Source organism: Aquila chrysaetos, chromosome 2 (genome assembly GCF_900496995.4).
Source record: "Aquila chrysaetos chrysaetos chromosome 2, bAquChr1.4, whole genome shotgun sequence".
Lineage (NCBI taxonomy): Eukaryota > Metazoa > Chordata > Aves > Accipitriformes > Accipitridae > Aquila > Aquila chrysaetos.
The window spans coordinates 78840315-78860090 of NC_044005.1; the positions used below are offsets into that span (position 1 = coordinate 78840315).

The 19776-nt window shown below is 39.0% G+C and overlaps 1 protein-coding gene across 7 annotated transcripts in view; it reads right to left on the bottom strand.

The window, feature by feature from the left end:
* ADGRB3 (adhesion G protein-coupled receptor B3) overlaps positions 1-19776 on the bottom strand; it is a 464705-nt gene that overhangs the window by 82792 nt on the left and 362137 nt on the right. For all 7 annotated transcript variants that reach the window (XM_030039030.2, XM_030039041.2, XM_030039021.2 and 4 more), the window contains 3 exons: positions 18858-18984; positions 17075-17178; positions 13681-13783 (listed from right to left, as the gene is read on the bottom strand). In XM_030039030.2, coding sequence (XP_029894890.1) covers positions 13681-13783; positions 17075-17178; positions 18858-18984 — 334 coding nt within the window. The remainder of the gene's footprint in view (positions 1-13680; positions 13784-17074; positions 17179-18857; positions 18985-19776) is intronic.

The window sequence follows — 19776 nt, forward strand, 5'->3', positions numbered from 1 at the left end:
TTAATCGCATGGCTAACCACATGATTAACCCCTGGCTCTGTCTCACTGAGTCTCATATTAAAAATTTCATGTATATGGGATGCAAAGAGCTCCCATGTAAAACAATATGTACTAAGAGACTATCTGCAGAAAAAAATAGTATCTCAGTGGGAGGAGATGGATTTTTATCTGGCACAGAGCTATCTGTGTGGAATGCACTAAAAACAGTGAACATCTAAGACAGAGCAGGGAGTATCTTTGGGAAAGTAAGAAATGCGCTCCACTCACTGTGACCACATGAGTGGCCTTCTAACCTGTAACTCCCAACTTTTATCTCATAAATCCTTGAGGAAGTCATTTCTGTCAGACTCCAGGTTGGAGCATTGGGCAAACGGTCCAATGGTCCAAGAACATGGTGGGCTCCTCTGTAGGAAATGACCTTGAAACAAAACTTGCCTGACTGGCCAGAGCCACTAAAGATTTGAATACTGTAGTCGGATGCTGCCTCTCTTTCTTGTGAGTTCCAGTGCCTCGCCATCACCAGAAAATTGTTCTCCAGTGAAATTCAAATACTGAAGAAAACCTACATGATCAGAAGGTAAAGCTTGCATCCTGTGAGCTGTCTTCTCTATTTGAAAATGGAGAAGGCCTGTGTAGAAGCCCCTGAATTCCCAAATGTTGGCTTTTATCATAATACTGTTATTTGTACCCATCTGTATATGGAATAGAAGTTGTGACCTTTCTTTTCCGGTATGTGTTTCAGTGGTACACCAGCTTTTGAGGCCTACATACTTAACCGCTCTAATCTGCTCAACGTGTGGAATGCTCAGTGGGTGACACTTCCAGACCAGTCGGAAGCTTCTGCTAATGCAAAAAATAAATTAATTCTTCGGTTCCACTCATGTGTGACTGTAATCAATAAGGGCAAAGTTTGTCCCCTTCACAGCACTACTGCTTCTGGTACAGCTTTTCCCTGTAGGCTACACTACCCTCACTTGTGCTGCTGGGGGGAAGCAGAGCATCTTTTTTGCTCCATTTTACCTGACAGAGTTTCATGTCCAGCCTTCTTCATAACATCCACTGCTTCTGTGTACCAGTTAACATTTCTAAGGTTAAAATGCTCAGAAATGGAGGCTGGACAGTCTTACTACAGCTGAAGGTGTCCTCAGCTCTTTCCCTCGCTCCATGCTTCTACAGCTGAGCTGACAGATCTCGATGTGCTGACATTGAGAACAGAGTGCAGGGCCGATATATTTACTTAAGCTTTTCCCTATGGGAAGGGCGAGTATGAAATAAGTTGAGGTTCTGACTGGAGGGAGAAATAAAATAAAAATGTTTATATCTGTTAACAAATCAAATTGAAAATTTGTTGATGTTGGAAATACTCCCAGAGCCTTAATGATAGGTTTATTTTTATCAACAACAACAATAATTAATAATTAATGCTACATGTCTCTCAGATGCATCTTGGCAACTAAAATTAGCAAGTATAAAATGTTACATTTTAAATTATATACTTAGCATGGATGTCTCCTCCTACAAAATCTCCCAGACTATATCCATGTCTGTCACACCCTGGATGACATGATATAGCCAAATTACCTTTGGAAAGTTTATCTGTATTCTCTCTGCTCCTCTGCTGGGAATTCCCTTAGTGGATGCTCTGTGACCTGCACAGATCAGATAACTTTGCCTGCAGAGCCAACCACTGAAATCAGTGCCATCCTTTGTATACACACCAGCATCTCCAAACCAAATGAACTGACACGTTTAGATCATTGTAGGAAAGCAGTCTTCCCTTCCAGATGCCAGAAGGCACTAGATTTTTTTTATTTTTTTTTTTTTTTTTACTGTATTTAAACTCAGTAATGTTTTATTATAGATCTATTCTTATATTTTAGAAGCTACGGCAAACAAAAGCCTCTAGTAGACCATGGTGACAGAACCAGACAGTCACAGGGGAGTGTTGTGCATGTGAGCCTAACAAGAAGTTTGGAGAAGAAATAAGCTAGGGACTGCACTGAAAGGCTACTTGTTTTGTGCATTCAAAATCATCCACTTTTTATTCCCTTTTCTTCAACACCACTTAGACAAATTCCTTCCAGAACTTTAAGCTTTTGTAGCGCACTAGCAGATTTCTGCTCACCAGTTTCTAGGGGAGTCTAGAGAATCCAAGTGACCCAAACCAGTCCTTCTAGCTGACACATGGCACGCTTAAATATAGAGAACAGAAGGACTATGAGCTGAGATTAGCAAAGCCCATATGAATTCTTATTATTTAACACTAACACAGTGTAACACTGAGAGATACCAAGGTCCAGTTGCGCTGGGTGCAGTATACACATACCTCGAATGGAAATCCTGCAAAGTGCTGCTTTGACAAAGAAACCTCAAAGTTCTTCTTTGGCTCTGCTTTGCTTATCATACCTATTCACTGAAGTATTGAAAAGTCAACAAACTGAGACCTCCAGGGGCTCAAACACACAATCAAGTCATCACGGCAAAACAAGTGTCATCCGAGCTATATCAATAACTTGTGTGCACGCTCCCAGCCATGGCAACTGCAAGGCAACACAATTTGGCTTAGTTCTGATTCATTTCAGGCTTTGCAGTTGTTACTGGCAAAATGTGTGCACAGGGATTAATGCCACAACTCGAAGTTTTGAAAGCTCCCTATCTCCAAGTGACAGACAATTTCCTACAACTAAAAAGACATGTTTGATTGTTTAATGGCTAATGTTTAACTAGGCCAGATATGTTCTTTAGGTATTTATGGAATGTGTTTGAGTCTTCTCACTAAGGTTTAAAAATCTGACTAGAGTATATTTTTACTAGTGTTTGTTAGATACTATTGTTGAATCTTCTTTCCAAAAGGAAGAACCATTTAGAAATGAAAGGAAATAGACAGTTGATCAGGTTTAAACTCTTACAAATTGGTTTCTGGAGTGATTTTATGGGATGAGGTTGATGAATAGGTACAAGAGGCAAACTGAGTCTAGCAGCAGTTCTTGTCCATCATTAATGCTGCCTTGATACTGAGGTCTAACCATGATTCCTAGCAAAACCATTTATTTTCTATTGTAGTACAACTGCAATGCCTTGTGGGATCATTCAGCTCAGTGAAACATTACTACTATTCTGTATTTACTTTAAAAGATAAGCAGTGCCAAAATAAAGGTTTTATAGCAATAATTAAATTGCTAACACTCAAGCCTGAATTCTGATTGACTTGACATAAGAGGATATGCAATAAAAGACAGAGACTTGAAAGCCCTCCTAAATACAAGAAGTGTAAAATCTCAGTGCAAATAACAACAGCTTTACAATTAATCCCATCTTTTTAAAACCCAAGTTTCAATAGCTGTAGGTTCTGACACAGTGGGCTTTGTTGTCCTGTATGGCTTAGCTAAGCTTGTTAAGGAAGCTATTCTCATTCTAAGCCTTCACCTAACTTTAAGTGGTATTTAAAGAATAATAAATCCATTTAGATTTCCTAGCTTAAAGAAATTATTTAGCAAATATGGGATAGGTTGAAGATATGACTTTTTATAAAATGAAGAGCATCGAGCACAAATTATATGCCATGCTACTAATTAGAGACAGATATGTAATCACTTACTAATAGAACAACATTTTGTGCCAACCTTATTCATACTTCCTTCCAACTGCTGGACTCCTTGTGCCAGATATATTTCAGTTTTCTTCAGAAGAGAGAGATACTAACATGTTTTCCATCCTGTTTTTAAACCCAGAAGTCTAGTGCAAACTGAACTTTCTTGACATTTCAGAAATTCTATCAGTTTTAACAGCTTGAGACCTTTTTATTACAAACATGTACATTTCCCTGCAGGGTTCTGGAAAGCTCACAATTACATTCATTAAAAATGTCCATGATTATAGCCAAATGTATGCTTTGTAAATTTACCTTTACGGTTTCTTTCAACAATTATTCTGAGCATAATTTTCTATTAGATTCCACAAAATACCTACTTATTCATCCACAGTGTCAGTTTTCTATAAATTTTGACAAAACCATCAAAAGAGAAAAATACTAGAACACAGTAACTGTCAAATTTTTCAGTACCAGGTTTGATGTCTGTGGTGTGTGACTCATTGAGACTCAACATAATAAGCATGTATGCCCATGAAAACAAATATAAAAAGGTCATGTTTCAGCAGCAATCTAAAATCAGAGGCACTACATGCATTTTACACTAGCTCTAAGAGGATCTCTGGATGCATAACTTTGGGTCCTTAACAATACCTAGGAGTCCCTTGATTTGACAAACTGAGCACCCGTCTCATGATGAAGTCCTGCTGTGATCCAGAGCATCTAACAAAATTGGGTTTTCTCACAATGCAATAAATATGCTCAGACCACACTTAGTGAATGCTGACTTCAATGAGTTCAGCACACAGAGACCACAGTTTCTTTCTCAGAAAGAAAAAGCAGGAAAGGTTGGAATTTGTGTGATCATCCTTGGCTTTCCTTCTGATTGTTGGTCTCGGTCTAGAACAGAGATTCACATCCTGCTTGTCCCACATCCCATGAAATTTCATTTACCATCACCTTGTAGAAGAGCTAGGAAGTGGAAATGGGAAAGAAACTCTATGCTTTTCCTGTTGAAACCTGGCTACTTGTAGCCAAGCAAACAAGATTCACAGGGAAAGAAAGAAAGAAAGAAAGAAAGAAAGAAAAAGAAAAAGGAAGGAAGGAAGGAAGGAAGGAAGGAAGGAAGGAAGAAGGAAAGAAACAAACAAACTTGAGATCCACTCTTGTCACACGTTATTTCTTTTTCCTCCAAAGGCAGACAAATATAAAATGAATAAACAGGTTCAGACATAGGCACTGGAACCCAGACCTTAATCTTAGCACCTGAGACCAATTATCTTTTTATGGGAAGTTTATTTTGGCCATGACTTAAAATCAATCACAAATTAAACAAACTAAGAAGGTACAGGGCAGGTTAACTCACAATTGCCCAGGCCAGGGCCTCTTGCACTTCTGGAGTGGTTGGTTTTGGCTGCTGTTCAAACAGCATCTTGGACTAGTTTGACTGAATCTAACAAAACATGATCCACTTTTTTTTTTTTTTAGTTGCTGCAAAAGCAAGAGGGACTCCAGCATAAAAAATGAACTGATTCCCTAGCAAGCTTTGTTTTCAGAACTGAGTATGCTTCAGCCATAAGTAACAAACACAAACCCCACAACTCATTTTCATGCTGACTCTTAAAACACCTCTGAGCCTGATTCTCCCAACTTCTATGTGACGTTATTTCTAAAACTTTAAAGTAAAAGTAAACATAGAGCTAGAGAAAACTTTCAGGTATAAGGACCACAGGACTGAGCCCCATAGCTTTTACAGAGTGAAGTACGTAGTGTCAAGGAAAGAATACCCATTTTGCAACTTCTGACCAGACTAATCTGATAATCAGACCAATCCAATAGTTATTCTCTTATAAAACGCTCTCATTGACTTGACTGCAAGATATAGGGGGCCTAAAAACTCTGACCTAGGAGAATACAAGGAAAAAAAAGTAAAACTGTACAAATGAACTTCACAGTGCATGCCAAGGTTAAACCATACCATATGTTCCTGAAAATACGCAGACACAACAGGGAGTTGTAGGGAAGTATAAATAAAATCCAGTACAATAGGTAGATAATCTTTTGCACCAAATTTACACTATTGTTCCTTAAATGATAGTCTTTAAAAAGAGATTGTGTTTTCTAACACGGTTCATTTTGTTATACAGAAAGAGTAATGATGTAATAATTATTGTAGTAGGGCATAAGATTTACACTGCATTTATCTCAGAGTTGTATTTTTTAATGTATTATTTTACCAGGTATCTATATCAAAAATATCCTACTGTGTTTCTGTATCTGTTTTGGTTTACATGACAAATGGATTCTATGCCTACATTCTTAGAAATGGTAATCCACATAGGAAAATCCATGTGGGAAATTCAACCTTCATACTAGAATGAAAATAACCATGTAGGTGAGTGCTGATTTTTGGTGTTGCTGTTGTTATCATTATTACTTAAACCATTTAGTCTTGTGAAGTCTATTCCTATGGTATCTTCATTTAAAAATTCTTTTTACTATTGTCACTTAGAAGTGTTTATGGTTTCCTCTTTCTTAAAACTAAGATTATGTAAATGAAAGACATGAACATTTAACTGTCTGTAGGTTGATCTGCTTCCCATTGACTGCTTTTCTATTTCCACTGAAATTCAACAAATAAGCAAAAGAGAAGTAGAAAAAAGGTGTGAAGCCCAAAATAGCTGCTTGAGTCATCAACAGATTGTCTGAAATGATTCAAACAGGTGTTTGTGAGAGAATGAGCTATTTTCCTCAGGGCTGTGGGGGTGAAATCTAGAAGAGAAAGAACTACTCTAAACCAGTCCTGAAGAGCAAGGAGGAAAAAACCCACCACTTTGGGAAGAGTAGGACAGCAGAGGGTTACCTCAGGAAAGTCTGACCCATGCTTTTCTTGGGCTGAGACAGGACATCAGAGGCACACATGCCAGCATGAAGCTCGGCACCGCAACCAGGGAGGAGGGAGTAGACTACACCTGTGCAACACTCCTCAGCAGATGCGTGCAGTGTGTGCTTGGGTGGGTGGGAGAAGACCCTCACCAGCTGAGAGACACTAGAGTTGGCACCAGTGCGAGTCGTGGGTCAGACGCAGTCTAAGCCTTTCATGGGTAAACCTTGGTAACTTTGGATTTCCAAATCAACATCTCTTTTGCTTTTCAAAATAAATCTCGTTAAAATGAGCTCCATCAAAGTCTCTCACAATATTCTTGTAAGCAAGCTAGGAGGTCACAGTTGGATGAGTGGACAACTAGATGGATAAAAAACTAGTTGGATGGTTGGGTTAGAGTGTAATGACTAATGGGTGGCAATTTACCTGGAGGCAGCTAACAAGCAGAGTACTGCAGGGGTCTATCCAGGGACCTATGTTTAATGTCAGTGACCTGGAGTAGGCAGTGGAGTTGGTCTTCATACGGTTTGTAGATAACACCAAACTGGGAGGACCAGTCTATATGCTGAAGGGCATGGCTGCCGTCCAGAGAGACCTAGACAGGTTGGAGGGATGCGCAAATGAGCTGCATATGAGTCAGCAGTGTCCCCTGGCAGCAGAGACAGTTGACAGCATCTGGGGCTGCGTCCAGAGAAGCACAGCCAGTAGGTTGAGCAATGGATTGTGCTCCTCTGCTCGGCACTTATTAGACCGTATCTAGAATACTGTGTCCAATACAATTGGGTTGCCCGCTACAAGGAAGACTTGATAAACTGGAGTGAGTTTCGCAGAGGCCACCAAGAAGCTTGGGAGCTAGAACACTTGCCTTGTGAGAGGCTAAGGAAAGTGGGCTTGCTCAGCCTGGAGAGGACATGGCTTCAGGGGCATCTAACAGCAGCCTGTCAGTGCCTATAGAGAGGTCATTGAGAAGATGAAGCCAGGCTCTTCACACAGTGATGTGTGGTGGGATGACAAGGGACGATGGGCACACATTGAAACAAGAGGAGGTCACACCAGATATATGGAAAAACTTTTTAACCGTGAGGACAGTCAAGCAGTGGATCAAGTTTCCCAAGGGAGTTGTGCGGTTTCCACACCTGGAGGTTTTCAAGACTTGACTATATAAAGCCCTGAGCAACCCGTTCTGACCTTACAGCTGACCCTGCCTTGAGAATGAAGTTGGACCAGATGATCTTCCAACCTGAACAATTCTGTGATTCTAAAATAGTTCACAGAGCTCTTAAAAAGGTTCTGGGGATTGGAGGCAGAGAACACATGCTGCTAATACCTACCCAATTTCTTCCCTGTAACCCACTTACAATCAAAATGTCTGTTTTGTTTAGAAATAGCAAACTGAATGATAAAGTTGATGTATTTTGAGAAACAGAATGGCAGGCACTTTTGAGACAAATGTTACCTTCTCCTCTGAGGCAGGTAACAGTAGCATGAATGACAATGTTTACTGATCTTGGGTAAGAAAGATCTGCTCCAGGAGGTTCTCCTGAGAATCTAAAAGCAGGTAGTTAATTCAGCTGATGTTAACAGGTTTTGTCAGAATTTGGCATGGTAAAAGAGTGTTGCTTAAACAGACTTACTCCTGTAATAGTTAGTTAAGTGGGCTCCTCTCCCGTTAATTGTTTCCGAGATCCCGAATACACAGCAGGCAGGTGTGCGTGGCGCGGTACCCTCTGACTGCTGACCTATTATTTAGTGGTGTGTTTCTGTGATGGCTGACCCATACTAGACACTCTGTGGCTCAGCTGTTCAAAAAGGTGTTACACAAAGAAAGAGATGACAATCAGCAGAGTAGGTGTTAATTTGGAAGTTGGGTACTGGCAAAAATGGAAGGACATATTTTCCCGGGCTTCAGCTGCTTGAATGGGGGGTATTCCCCGGCAGTTCTCCGGGCAAGCCCTGAAATACGGAGTGCTACAGCCTGACATTCCCTACTTCCTCACTGATTTTCTAACACAACCTTAATGCTGTGTTAGCATCATTTCTCCGTTCATTCCATCTGCTCTTAGGTCTCCCCCGCTGTTTCCTAGGAGATATATTGCCACGATGCCTGCATCTGTAAGGCAGTGGCAGATACGGGGCAAGAGCCACATGGTTCGAGGCAGCATTATTACCACCTGAACGTTTGCAGGGTTCTCAGGGGATCCCGCCACCCACCGTTTCTCAAAACCTGAGGGAGCTCTAGTTACACAGTCAGCTGCTTCAGAGTGCTGTGGGAATGGGATGCTGTGGCTTCTCAACTCCTTTCTGCTTCTATTTGCTTCTTTCAGCCTAGAACCTCTATTTAAAAAAAAAAAAAATAAGGCTAAAGTGGGGTTATTTTGTCCAGCTGGCCAATTTAGTGAACATTCTAATCTTATTATCTACAAAATTTTATGGGGTTTTTGCTTGTTTACAATGCATTTACCAAAACTACTGATTGTTTATGTTATGTGCTTTAGGTGGTCAGGACATGCCTTTTTCATAATCTTTCAGGTATGGTGCAAGAGACAAATTTCAAAATGTAATACTAAGCATAATAAACTGAATATTGCAATTGAACAGGGATAACACAGAATATCAGGGTTGCTAAATCTTGCCTTGTGCCTTAACATCTTCCCTGTTCTTCCCTTGGTAGGCACATATAAACCTGACTATAGTTAACAAAATGTACAGAGGCTTACAACATTTCTAAAAATATGCCTGTTTCTCACAAGTGACCCAAACTTCAGCAATGAACTCTTAAGTACACTCGGAAAGAGATAATATAGAAAATAATTAACTTTTGCCCATATGTATAATAAATTCTATGGTTTATTTTAAATTGTATTCATCTTTGGTTTTGTCACAGGAAAAATAGGTAAACAAGAATTGTTTACATCAAACAGCTAATATGCTTTTATTTAGACAAACTGTGAAAAAAGCAAGGTATTTTCTGAATGTATTCAAAAGGAAAGAGAATTTATGAAAAAAACCACATAATATTAATCAATAACTTATCGGGGGTAGAGAATCTATTCATTAAATGGGATCAGAAGCATAGTAAAGATTTATAGCTTAAGCATTAAAGGTCCACATATAGAAGAAATACAACCATTTTTCTTGATGGCAAGAAGAACATTAGGAAACATAATATAGCAAGAGTTGCGTTACAGTGAAACCTACAAATCACTGATAGATATTTCCTCAAAGAAAACTGTCAGTCTCCTCAAAGTAAATACGTAATGCTTTTGTAGATGTTAGGGAGATCTCACGGTATTTGTGAAATAACAGATATTTCAGCAGTTAGGTTATACATGAATAGTGTTACCCTTCCTTAATTCAGGAGACAATTTCAATGTTACAACTAAGTTCAGCTGTTAAAGGGCTATCTCCAGGATATCAGTTGCATATCCCCAAATTTAAATATGATTATGTGGCTAACATTTAACACTGAAAAGAAAATAAGAGACAGAAAGAGATACCAATGTAAATTAATATGCTTCTCATGCCTAGCATAACACCGAGTATATTTAAACAAGATACATAATTAATTTCATAATATTCTTGTAAATTCAGCCTTCAGTGACCTGTATTTCAAAACAGGATCTGACAAAACAGAAATCTCTTACACAGTCTGAAACATTACAAAGTCTTTGAATAAAGTTCCGCATTTTGAAAGGTTTGGGGAAACATACTGAAAAAAGCAGAACATTTCTCAGCTGTGTCCTTCAATAAAATGCACAACACGTTTGGCTAAGAAGGAATAAAGGAGCAAGGCTTTTCTGTTGACAAAAGGCCTTTTTGCTATCCCAATCCAAATCTTCCAAGAGAAGCCATACTCCCCTCCATGCCTCCCATCATGAACTATTCTAAAACAAGCTAAAAAGCCTCATGACCTAGACCTCTAGTCTAATGTTGGTATCCTCGAGTTACTGAAACTGGAGAAAAAAAATCACTTTTAAACAGAGAATACTAGAAATGGAAAAGCTACGGTAGCTTGCAAGAATTTAAACTACTTCTACATGTCCTCTATAAATATTTTGTCCATTTCTGCCTGTGGGAAATACCATGATCTTTTTTTACAGAAAAAAAGGCAGAACTTAGTTGAACCAGAGTGCAATATTCAAATTCACTTACTCTTCACTAAAAGAAGCTTTTGGAAAAACATTGAGGAAATACTCAGCCTTCAAAGAGTAGAGCTAAACCTAACACGCTAAGTATCTATGATTTATGTAAATCAGAAAGAAAATTACAGAAAACATGCACTTATCCAGACCAAGAGACTCAATATTTTTTTTTCTTTGTGTCACAGACGTGAATGGGTGTACTGAAATGAACCACGGAAATTTCCTGGAGATGGAAGACCATTGAAATGAATAAAAGTAGTTGGTGCAGTGTTTAATGCAGATAGAGAAAGCCACAAACTGCAAACAGACTGACAATATGCTGTTTGTTATTAATACATCTTTGGTACGCTTAATTTACACACTGTTCAACTTTAAACTGGAATTCAGCTTTGACAACCTTTACAGGCACTTATTCTTCAAGGGAATATACACAAATAAAGAGCTGGGTACAATTTGAACTCAGAAGCAAAGCCAAACTAAAGCATGGAAAAAAGGGGCATTCTTCAACTTTGTGAATATCAGCAGCATCACATGGATGTTCACTAGGTGCCCCAATAATATGAGAACAGTAGGAACATAAGAATGAGAATGGAACAGAGTAAATAAACTCTCAAACTTGGCATATCATGTTTCTGAAATTTTCTCTGATACATTAAAAAAACTGAGCGCATTTTCTTGCCATAAAACACCACCTCAGCCTTTTTTCAGAAACGATTTCTGCTGGCTTGAATATTACATTGTCTTGACAAAATATTCCCAAGACTTCTCCCAAAATTTTCAAACAAACACTAAAACCCCAAATGTTTTGATTTCTAGTAAATAATAAAATCTCAGAAACAATTCTAAAAGGGTTTTCATCTGAAACCATAGGTAAGGACCTGATTTTCTTTCTAAAGTTCCCATTTACAGATTGAATTTTCCAGATCAGCAAAATGAAAGCATAATTTTTCCTACAGATGTCAGTATTGTAATCTAGATCTATGGACTACATATCAAAGACTGGCTTCTTCTGGTCATATATGACCTTCGAAAATAAAAAATTCAGAGCTTGAATTCAAACACGTGATGCCAAAACACATCCCTACTTACAAGCACACTGAAGTCATACCCGGATCTGATTGCTTTAATTTGAATAAGCTTTTGCTAACCAGTGGCTTTAGCTGGTCATTTTCTTGATGGTGCATTCACAGGCTGGCCTCTTGGAGCTACAATCTATTCACGTATCAGTGGACATAGTGATAAAAAGATTTTTGGTCTGTAACAAGGAATATCTTCCTGGGTATAAAAAATGTATTCTGCCTTTGATCCATTAGAGGTACTCCCTGGCTAGAAGCTCCCGGGTGGTACATGCATCAAAAGCAAGATGTGGACTCAAAGAGAAGACAAGTGTAGTAAAAAGTGGTATTTTAGAGCCATTTTTCAGGCCATATATTCAAAATGTAAACTTTGTGATGTGTTGTTTTTTCTGTCAATTATTTCCTCTGAACATCTCCATTTTGAGGATCTGCTGTTCTCAGAAATAAGTCAATACAGTATCTCCGTACTTTCAGGACTTCAGGAAGCAGAAATGAGGGAGCTCAAGGAGATTAAGATTAAAAGAAAGGAACTGGATTAAGGGTGTGTTTTAGTTCAGAGTTCCCCGAGTCAAGCATCAGAGAAAGGCTGCCGGCATAACTAGGGAGCATGTTATCACACACAGTCGTTCGGATGCCCTCAAACCCTGATTCCACAGTGGCAATATACACATGAACTTTCAGCTACTGCACCGTATTTCTTATTGAAATACTTAATAAAATAGTATATAGGACTATGCATGTTAGTGCTGAAATGCTAGAGAGGCTTAATCCTTCTTCTGTACTCTGGCACTCTGAAGTTGCTTGCGCATTTCTGACTTTTTTTCCCCTGAATAAAATCTGTGAGTCACATGGGTTTGTTCTGCAAATCCATATTTTGTTTGTTTGTGCCTCTACCTACTGTCAAAACTTTAAAACATATTAATATCTTAATTTTAATAATTTTGATAAATCATGTGTTGGAAATGACTATGTTTTGGGTATGTTTTACAGAGAACAGCTATGTGACTCGTGTTGAATTTATGAGACTTCGGCAGCTAAATTTCTAAGCACTCATTTGGAAAGAATACATGATTAATTATAGGTGTGTTATAGAAACACCAGTTATCCTATAGCAGATGATGAATGTATTTCATTAGATATTGGAAAAATTAAGATGAGCAGTGCATTAAGTAGTTTAACACAGTGGGATAAAGAATTACTTTACAGATACTTGCTCAGTCCAAAACTTAACAGTGTTCTCTGACATACTGCCCTATTCACCAATTACATCCTATTTTCTATTCCAAGCTAGCACGTAGCTATAGTTAATTTTAAGCAACCACTTATTGTCTCTTCTGAATTTTGCCTAGTATCACTAGGCGCTGGGTGATGCCTCAAAACACTGACACAGCCCGGCTCTACAGGAGAGGGACAAATGACAACGACGTTCCGAAAGAGACCGAGAATGGATTAGTAATAAATCAGCAATATATCACTAAGTAAGGTATGCAGGGTTATTACTTTCTTATAGCTACATCAGTCAGAGATTTAACAGTTCTATAGCTTCTTATGATGTCTGTTTCTGCACATTTTCAAGAGTAGTACTCTAACTTCTAAGCAATTTCTACTTGCCTTTTGAGTACCAGTGTGTTAATAAAAAGACAAAAACACTGTAGCACAATCCTATTACAACTATTATAATGAACCAGAATTTGTGCTTTTGATGTTGAGTCTTTGAACTTTTTTTGCTTTGAAATTTAGTTATAAAACATACAAGTCTACCACAGAGAACACAGCTTATCCAGAGGGAACAATACCAAAAGGGATTCTTAGAGGGGAAAAAAAGACTAAGAAAGACGGTAAATATTTTCCCTTGTCTGTTAATACTTTACCAAAAATGCCAAGTCCTATGAGTATAGGACTAAATGGATGTAATTATTTTGACCTAAACATAAATAAAACAAAGATATCGATATTTAAGTGCAAATTTAATACAATCCATCATCATACCTTGTTATGCGTCTGAGTTTGTCCAACCAGGATAAGGATATTTGATGAGATAATAGACAGGCAGAAATTGATTAGAATTATTGACCTCTCAGATCTGATGTACCTGTTCAAATAAACAAAGAGAGGGCACAACTTTTCTAAAAGGAAAACAACTAGTAAGTCATACAAAGCTTTGATGCAATTCTTACACTGAATATTGGAGATACTCTGAAAAGTAAGGGCTCTCTTTCAAGTGCTCAGGGAGCTATCACATTACAAACACAGGAACTATGATATTTTGATAGATATTCTGCAATTCCCTCTTAGTATCTAGCTATATTTTAAAAATAATCTATCAATGCTTCTTTTAAAAACTGCTGGCAACACTGTTCTAGCACAGCACCATACTGATGACAACGGGCTTGCATGCATTCGTGTCAGGAACTTCTTATGCTCTCTGTTCCTCCCTGGGAATATCCACAGCTGGCATAGACCACTCACAATGACTAACTTCAGCAAAAATATGGTGATTTACATAATCAGGAGATCTGGGCCACGATGCATAAATAAGATGCAGATTGGTCGATGATACTATGGCACTGCGTTTTGAAACATGTTATCGGGATAACGATAACATGAATCTTGAAGTCCCACCACATTTACAAAATAACTTGTATGAAGAAACAATAATACTGTAATGCCTTCATCTTCATAAGACCTAATGCCAAAAAATAGCTAAGTTCGTACAGAAAGATTAAATTACAGCAGAGCATCACACAGCCTCTCTTGCAAACTTATATTCATTTTACAAGTATGTTTAGGATGAAGAAGTCAAATATTCTTATCACCTCTTTCCTCACAAGATGCAATTGTCCTCATTTTTCTATATACAACCTTTTATATGCTACAGGACAGAAAGAGAATGATTATGGTTTCAAGTGAGGTACCTTATTGACCTGATTTTCAGAGCTGCTAACAAAGTAAATGTTGACTACTAAAGTAAATGAAAGTTAAGGGTGCTCAGTTCCTCCGAAGACCACGCCATACCTATACTATATGCTTCTCACTGGAGCTTAGTTAGTATTGCTGTCTCCTCCCAAGCTGTACACCCATAGCTCACACTCCGAGGAGGTCACAACAAAGGGTGCAGAACCCTGAGAAATGCTGAGCTTTGGACATGAAATGAATTGGAGTCCTTTTTGCTCAGTTATCAACTAATTAATACAGCATTACAGCTTTTAGTTGAGAAGACAGAACAACCCTGATACCACAGACCACATTGTTCCTTAAAATATAACAAAGTTGTTAAGGCTAGTTCTACATGTTTGCAAACAAATACAGAAAGTCTAGTGCCTTTGTCTACACAGTCAGTATGCTGCTACTTTCTAATTTGTTAACTATTGATTCACCTGGGCCAGTTCCCAACACTGAGTATCTATAGACTATAAAGGATATTGGTGGTTGAGTAAATACAGCGCAAGCGGGAGCTCATAGCATTGACTTAAGCCAGGAAGGTTTTTCTGCCAGCCCACTATTCGGGAAGGGAAGGGAAGGGAAGGGAAGGGAAGGGTAAATATTTGACTGACATCATTGAATTTTTTTTCAGTTTGAATTTTCAGTTGGGGGGGTCAAATCTATCAACCATAAAACAATGTTCACACAGGCCTTCTTCGGACCAGAATACCTCTACCTCATATCACTTCTAAACAGGCCCTGCCATTCAAAGGGAAGGTGGGTGTTCCAAAATATAAATACAGACATAAGGGCAAAATATCAAATTTCTCCCTACCCCTAGATTTATAATAACAAACATATATACATATAAGTTTCAGTGTCTGTCTTCTCCCTATAGTTGGTTTCTTTGTGCTCTTGAGAAACATGTTGAAGGCAAATTTTAATGATTCAAATGACAGGCCACTCAGTTGTCATAATACTTTCAAAATATCTCACTGATAGAACACCGAGATCTATATGAATTATCTTTTCTTCAGCTGGATGCAGAACCCACACTAGGTCCATAACACATCACATACATTTTTTTTCTCCACTTGGAAGTTACCATAATCATCGAATCATAGACTGGTTCGGGTTGGAAGGGACCTTTAAAGATCATCTAGTTCCAACCCCCCTGCCATGGGCAGGGACACCTTCCACCAGACCAGGTTGCTCAAAGCCCCATCCAACCTGGCCTTGAACACTGCCAGGGATGGGGCAGCTACCGCTTCTCTGGGCAACCTGTGCCAGTGCCTCACCACCCTCCTCGTAAAAAATTTCTTCGTTATATCTAATTTAAATAATGGAGAAGACCAGTTCCACTGAGCATGACAGTATTTCCATCCAAGTGCTAAATATATCAGGGAGTGCAAAAATAACACTATAATTCTTCAGATGGGAATTATATCCTGAAATACTGTCAATTCTTAGCTTTCACAGACAAGAACTGATAATTTTTATATTCTTTTTATTATAACTTATGTAACTAGATAGTCTATATTTATTATATATATGTCTAATCCTGTGAGTCTCTGTGGCTACATAAAAGAGTGAAAGAGAAAAGGGTGTAAAATTATCAAGCTGCTTCTAAAAGAAAAATTCTATTAATTGTACATTACTCTCAAATTTATTATTTTTCCCTGTGTTTCTTCTTACTTGCATAAGAGCCTGTTTTTCTTTTATTATGGGAAAAAGTTAAATGAGAACCCATGTTCACTTTTTAATAATATTTATTACGTTGCATGACTTTTCCTGTTACTTTTCTATTTCTTCTACACTAAGACATCATGCTACTTCTCATTACTTCTCCAATTAATTTATTCCATAAATATCTATTGCACTTTTAAGTCAATATAATATTTCAATATAGTAAACTCCAGATGGAAAGAAAGTCCATTACTGGAATGTACCACTACACTATTTGAGACTAGTTAATTTTATGGTCTTCATTGAAACTTATAACCAAAGTGGATAAACTCAAAACCACTTGACTGAACCTCCCTAAATCTGCAATACCTGATGTGGCACTTTGATGTGTCATTTTTGTCACATAGAAGTTTTGTTTTAAAATGTAAATAGAGGAAAAGCAGTCAAAGGTATAGGCCAGAAGCCTCACATGAAATATATCATATAGAGGAATCCTGTAAAATGTTAATTAGCACTATGAATAACCCACTGAGAGAGCAATACCATTCACACTGAAGAGGGGAAGGAGAAGACTGGGCTATACCATCACCAGGAGGCCAGGAGAGTAAAACTAATCAATCACATCAACAAATGTAGGTGTCAAAACATGCACTACATTTCGGGGTTTTTTTTTCTTTTCCAAATAATAAATGTTGCATCTAATGCTCTCTTTAAATTTTAATTCAACTAAATATAACTATGTATTCACATCCGGCTTTGTCAATCCATTACATACCTCCATAGCGCTGCATAGACAACTGCTAGGGTGATCAAGGCCAAGCATGAAAGACCACTGCCTACAATTAAGGTCACTGAGGGTGTACCAGATGATTCCATGATCTGTAGGTTACAACAGACAACCATGAAGAAAAACCATCCTCCAGCAATTAAAACAAGTCAAAAGGAAAAAAAGCAACAAAAAGCAGAATGATAAAAGCAGCCACGCTGTCACAGATAGCTTCAGTAATTACTTATGAAGCAGAAATCAACTTAATTCCAAAACTGATCCATACATAACTCCGAGATCTGTTTAATTATTGATACATTCCTCAGAGGCCTTTGAGCTTTAAAATGCCTTACAATACCTGCACGATATTTTGAAAAATAAAGAAAGTAGTAATATTACAATGTAACAGGAGGCTATGACGGTAGCACAAGTTTAAACTACTCCCCAGTTAAAATTAATTAAAAGACATATTCCTCTTGAGAAGCAGCAATATTTAGAATTGTGTATTAAACAAACAGCTTGGTTTTGCTGTGATATATTAAAGACCATCCAGTAATTTGTCCCAGAATTTGATTCATGCTTGTTGCAGAATTACCAAACTTTCTGACTTTTAATAACTTTTACTTCAATCCACTATTCTCACATGCTTAATTTCCTTGGGCATCTGATTGTCTAGAAGGAATGGCAAGATATCTATGGCAACAATATCATAAGCCTTCTGTAAAGAAGCTGCAAATTTAGAATTATTTCATTTGTGCTCTGTGTATTAATAAAAAATGAAAATAAATAAATGACCTTGAAAACAAACTAGCTTTCCCTCCCGTAAAAGAAACTCTTATCATCAGATATCAGGTAGAGGTTTTTCCTCTGTATGTATATGTGCTCATGTTCTGAAACAGACATGGTATTTGCTAATACAAATGGAAAAAATTTAGATCTAAAAGTTTCAAAGGATACTGTGCCTGGTTTACCAAAATGCTTTTTAAAGCCTCAGGGTTGTATCGTAAATTACATTTATCAAGATATCTTTTGTCACCCAAATAGGAGATAAGACCGATGTACTTTTAGGCCAGATCTCAGGCGGAAAGTAACATTTTATTTCAACCACTTTGTTCCAAACTGGTCTACTTTGCCATTAAAAAGAGTCTGATCATACGCTTCCAAACCCAGGAAAATGAAATTATGCCTTAGCAGGATAACTTCACAAATATTTGCTTTTTAGCTCTTTTTACATTCAGTAATACTGGGAGTGTCTGCTTATGCACTCAATGTCCCCCCTTTCTCATGAAAACTTGATTATTTCTCTTACATCATATCAACAGACTACACAGAAAATCTGTGCTGAAAATGTCCAATGCAGATCTGCAATCTGTTTAACTACAGTATCTAGGGTTTTCCTACCAAGAGCAATAATAAAGCCCTGCACATTCCCCTGGAAAGCCTTGCAACCTTTGAAAAGCTTGTTAAGTTGATAATTGTTCAATACAAAAGTTTCCGACACATTTGCATCACAATTAGAAGGCTTTCTCTGAAAAATTCAGAGTTCGAGAACATGCAAATTTCACTAGGATTTAGTTGTATCACAGAATCTGGAATTCGTTTCTCTGAGACACTGTGGACACCAGGAGGCTAACATTTGCCTACCTGCAATATTAAACAATTCCTCAACGCAACGTCTGAAATATACCTGAGAGGAAAGCTCCATCAGCTCCCCCCCCCCCCCGCGGCCCCCCCGCTATTGCCTTTTGCATTAAAACTGGATCCCCCCCCCCCCCCCCGCTTTGTTACTTACTATTTCTCTAGGTTGCTGAGCCAAAATGGCGAAGGTAGAGAGACGATCACATAAGCATTTCGTATGGGATGCATCGGTAAGCACAGTTTTACATCCCTGGGTGGACCAGGTTCCCAAAGAGTCGTTCCTGCAAAGGAGAGAGAGAGGGGTGGGGGGGGGGGGGGGGGGAGGAGGGAAAAACCGGGGATAATTACGCCTGACGGCCAGTTCCGTGAGGACACAATGCAGTTGAATCGCGAGGAGAGTGTAGTGTAGTTCCCGGACAAGCGGAGAGGTACTTGTTGGCGGGGGGGGGACGGACACAGACCGGCCCCCGCCGTGCGGAGCGGAGCGCGGAGCGGAGCGGGCAGCCGAGCGCGGAGCGGGCAGCCGAGCGCGGAGCGGGCAGCGGGGCGGGCAGCGCCGCGGAGCTGTCCGGCGCGGTGGTGCTGAAAACCCGGCGCGCTGCGCTGCGCTGCGCGGAGCCCCGCCAGCCGCGGCAGCAGCCGCCCCCTGCGCTGCCAGCCACCTCCGAGCCTCACCAGAGCACTGCGAAAAACTCATCGGGGGAAGAGGGGGAGGCTTTTTCTCGCTCTTTTTTTTTTTTTTTTTTTTCCCCCCCCCCTCTCTTTTCCTTTCCTACCGGCTCTCTTTCTGGCCCTTTTGTAAAAAATGTGGTGCTTCTTAGTTGTAGTGTCTTTTTTCTTTTTTTTCTTTTTCTTTTTTTTTTTTTTACACCCCCCCCACCCCCTCCCCCCCCCCCGGTCTCGTGCATGTGGCTAGTTTAAAGGCAGATGGTTCTCAAACGTCTGTCTGGGTTATGCCAGTTGGACCGGGAGATGCCGGATCCCCTGTTCTGACAGCTATTTTTTGCTGAGGATTTTTGGGTTTTCGGTTGTTGTTTTTAGTGATCAGCCTTAGAAATTTCACCCTGGAAACG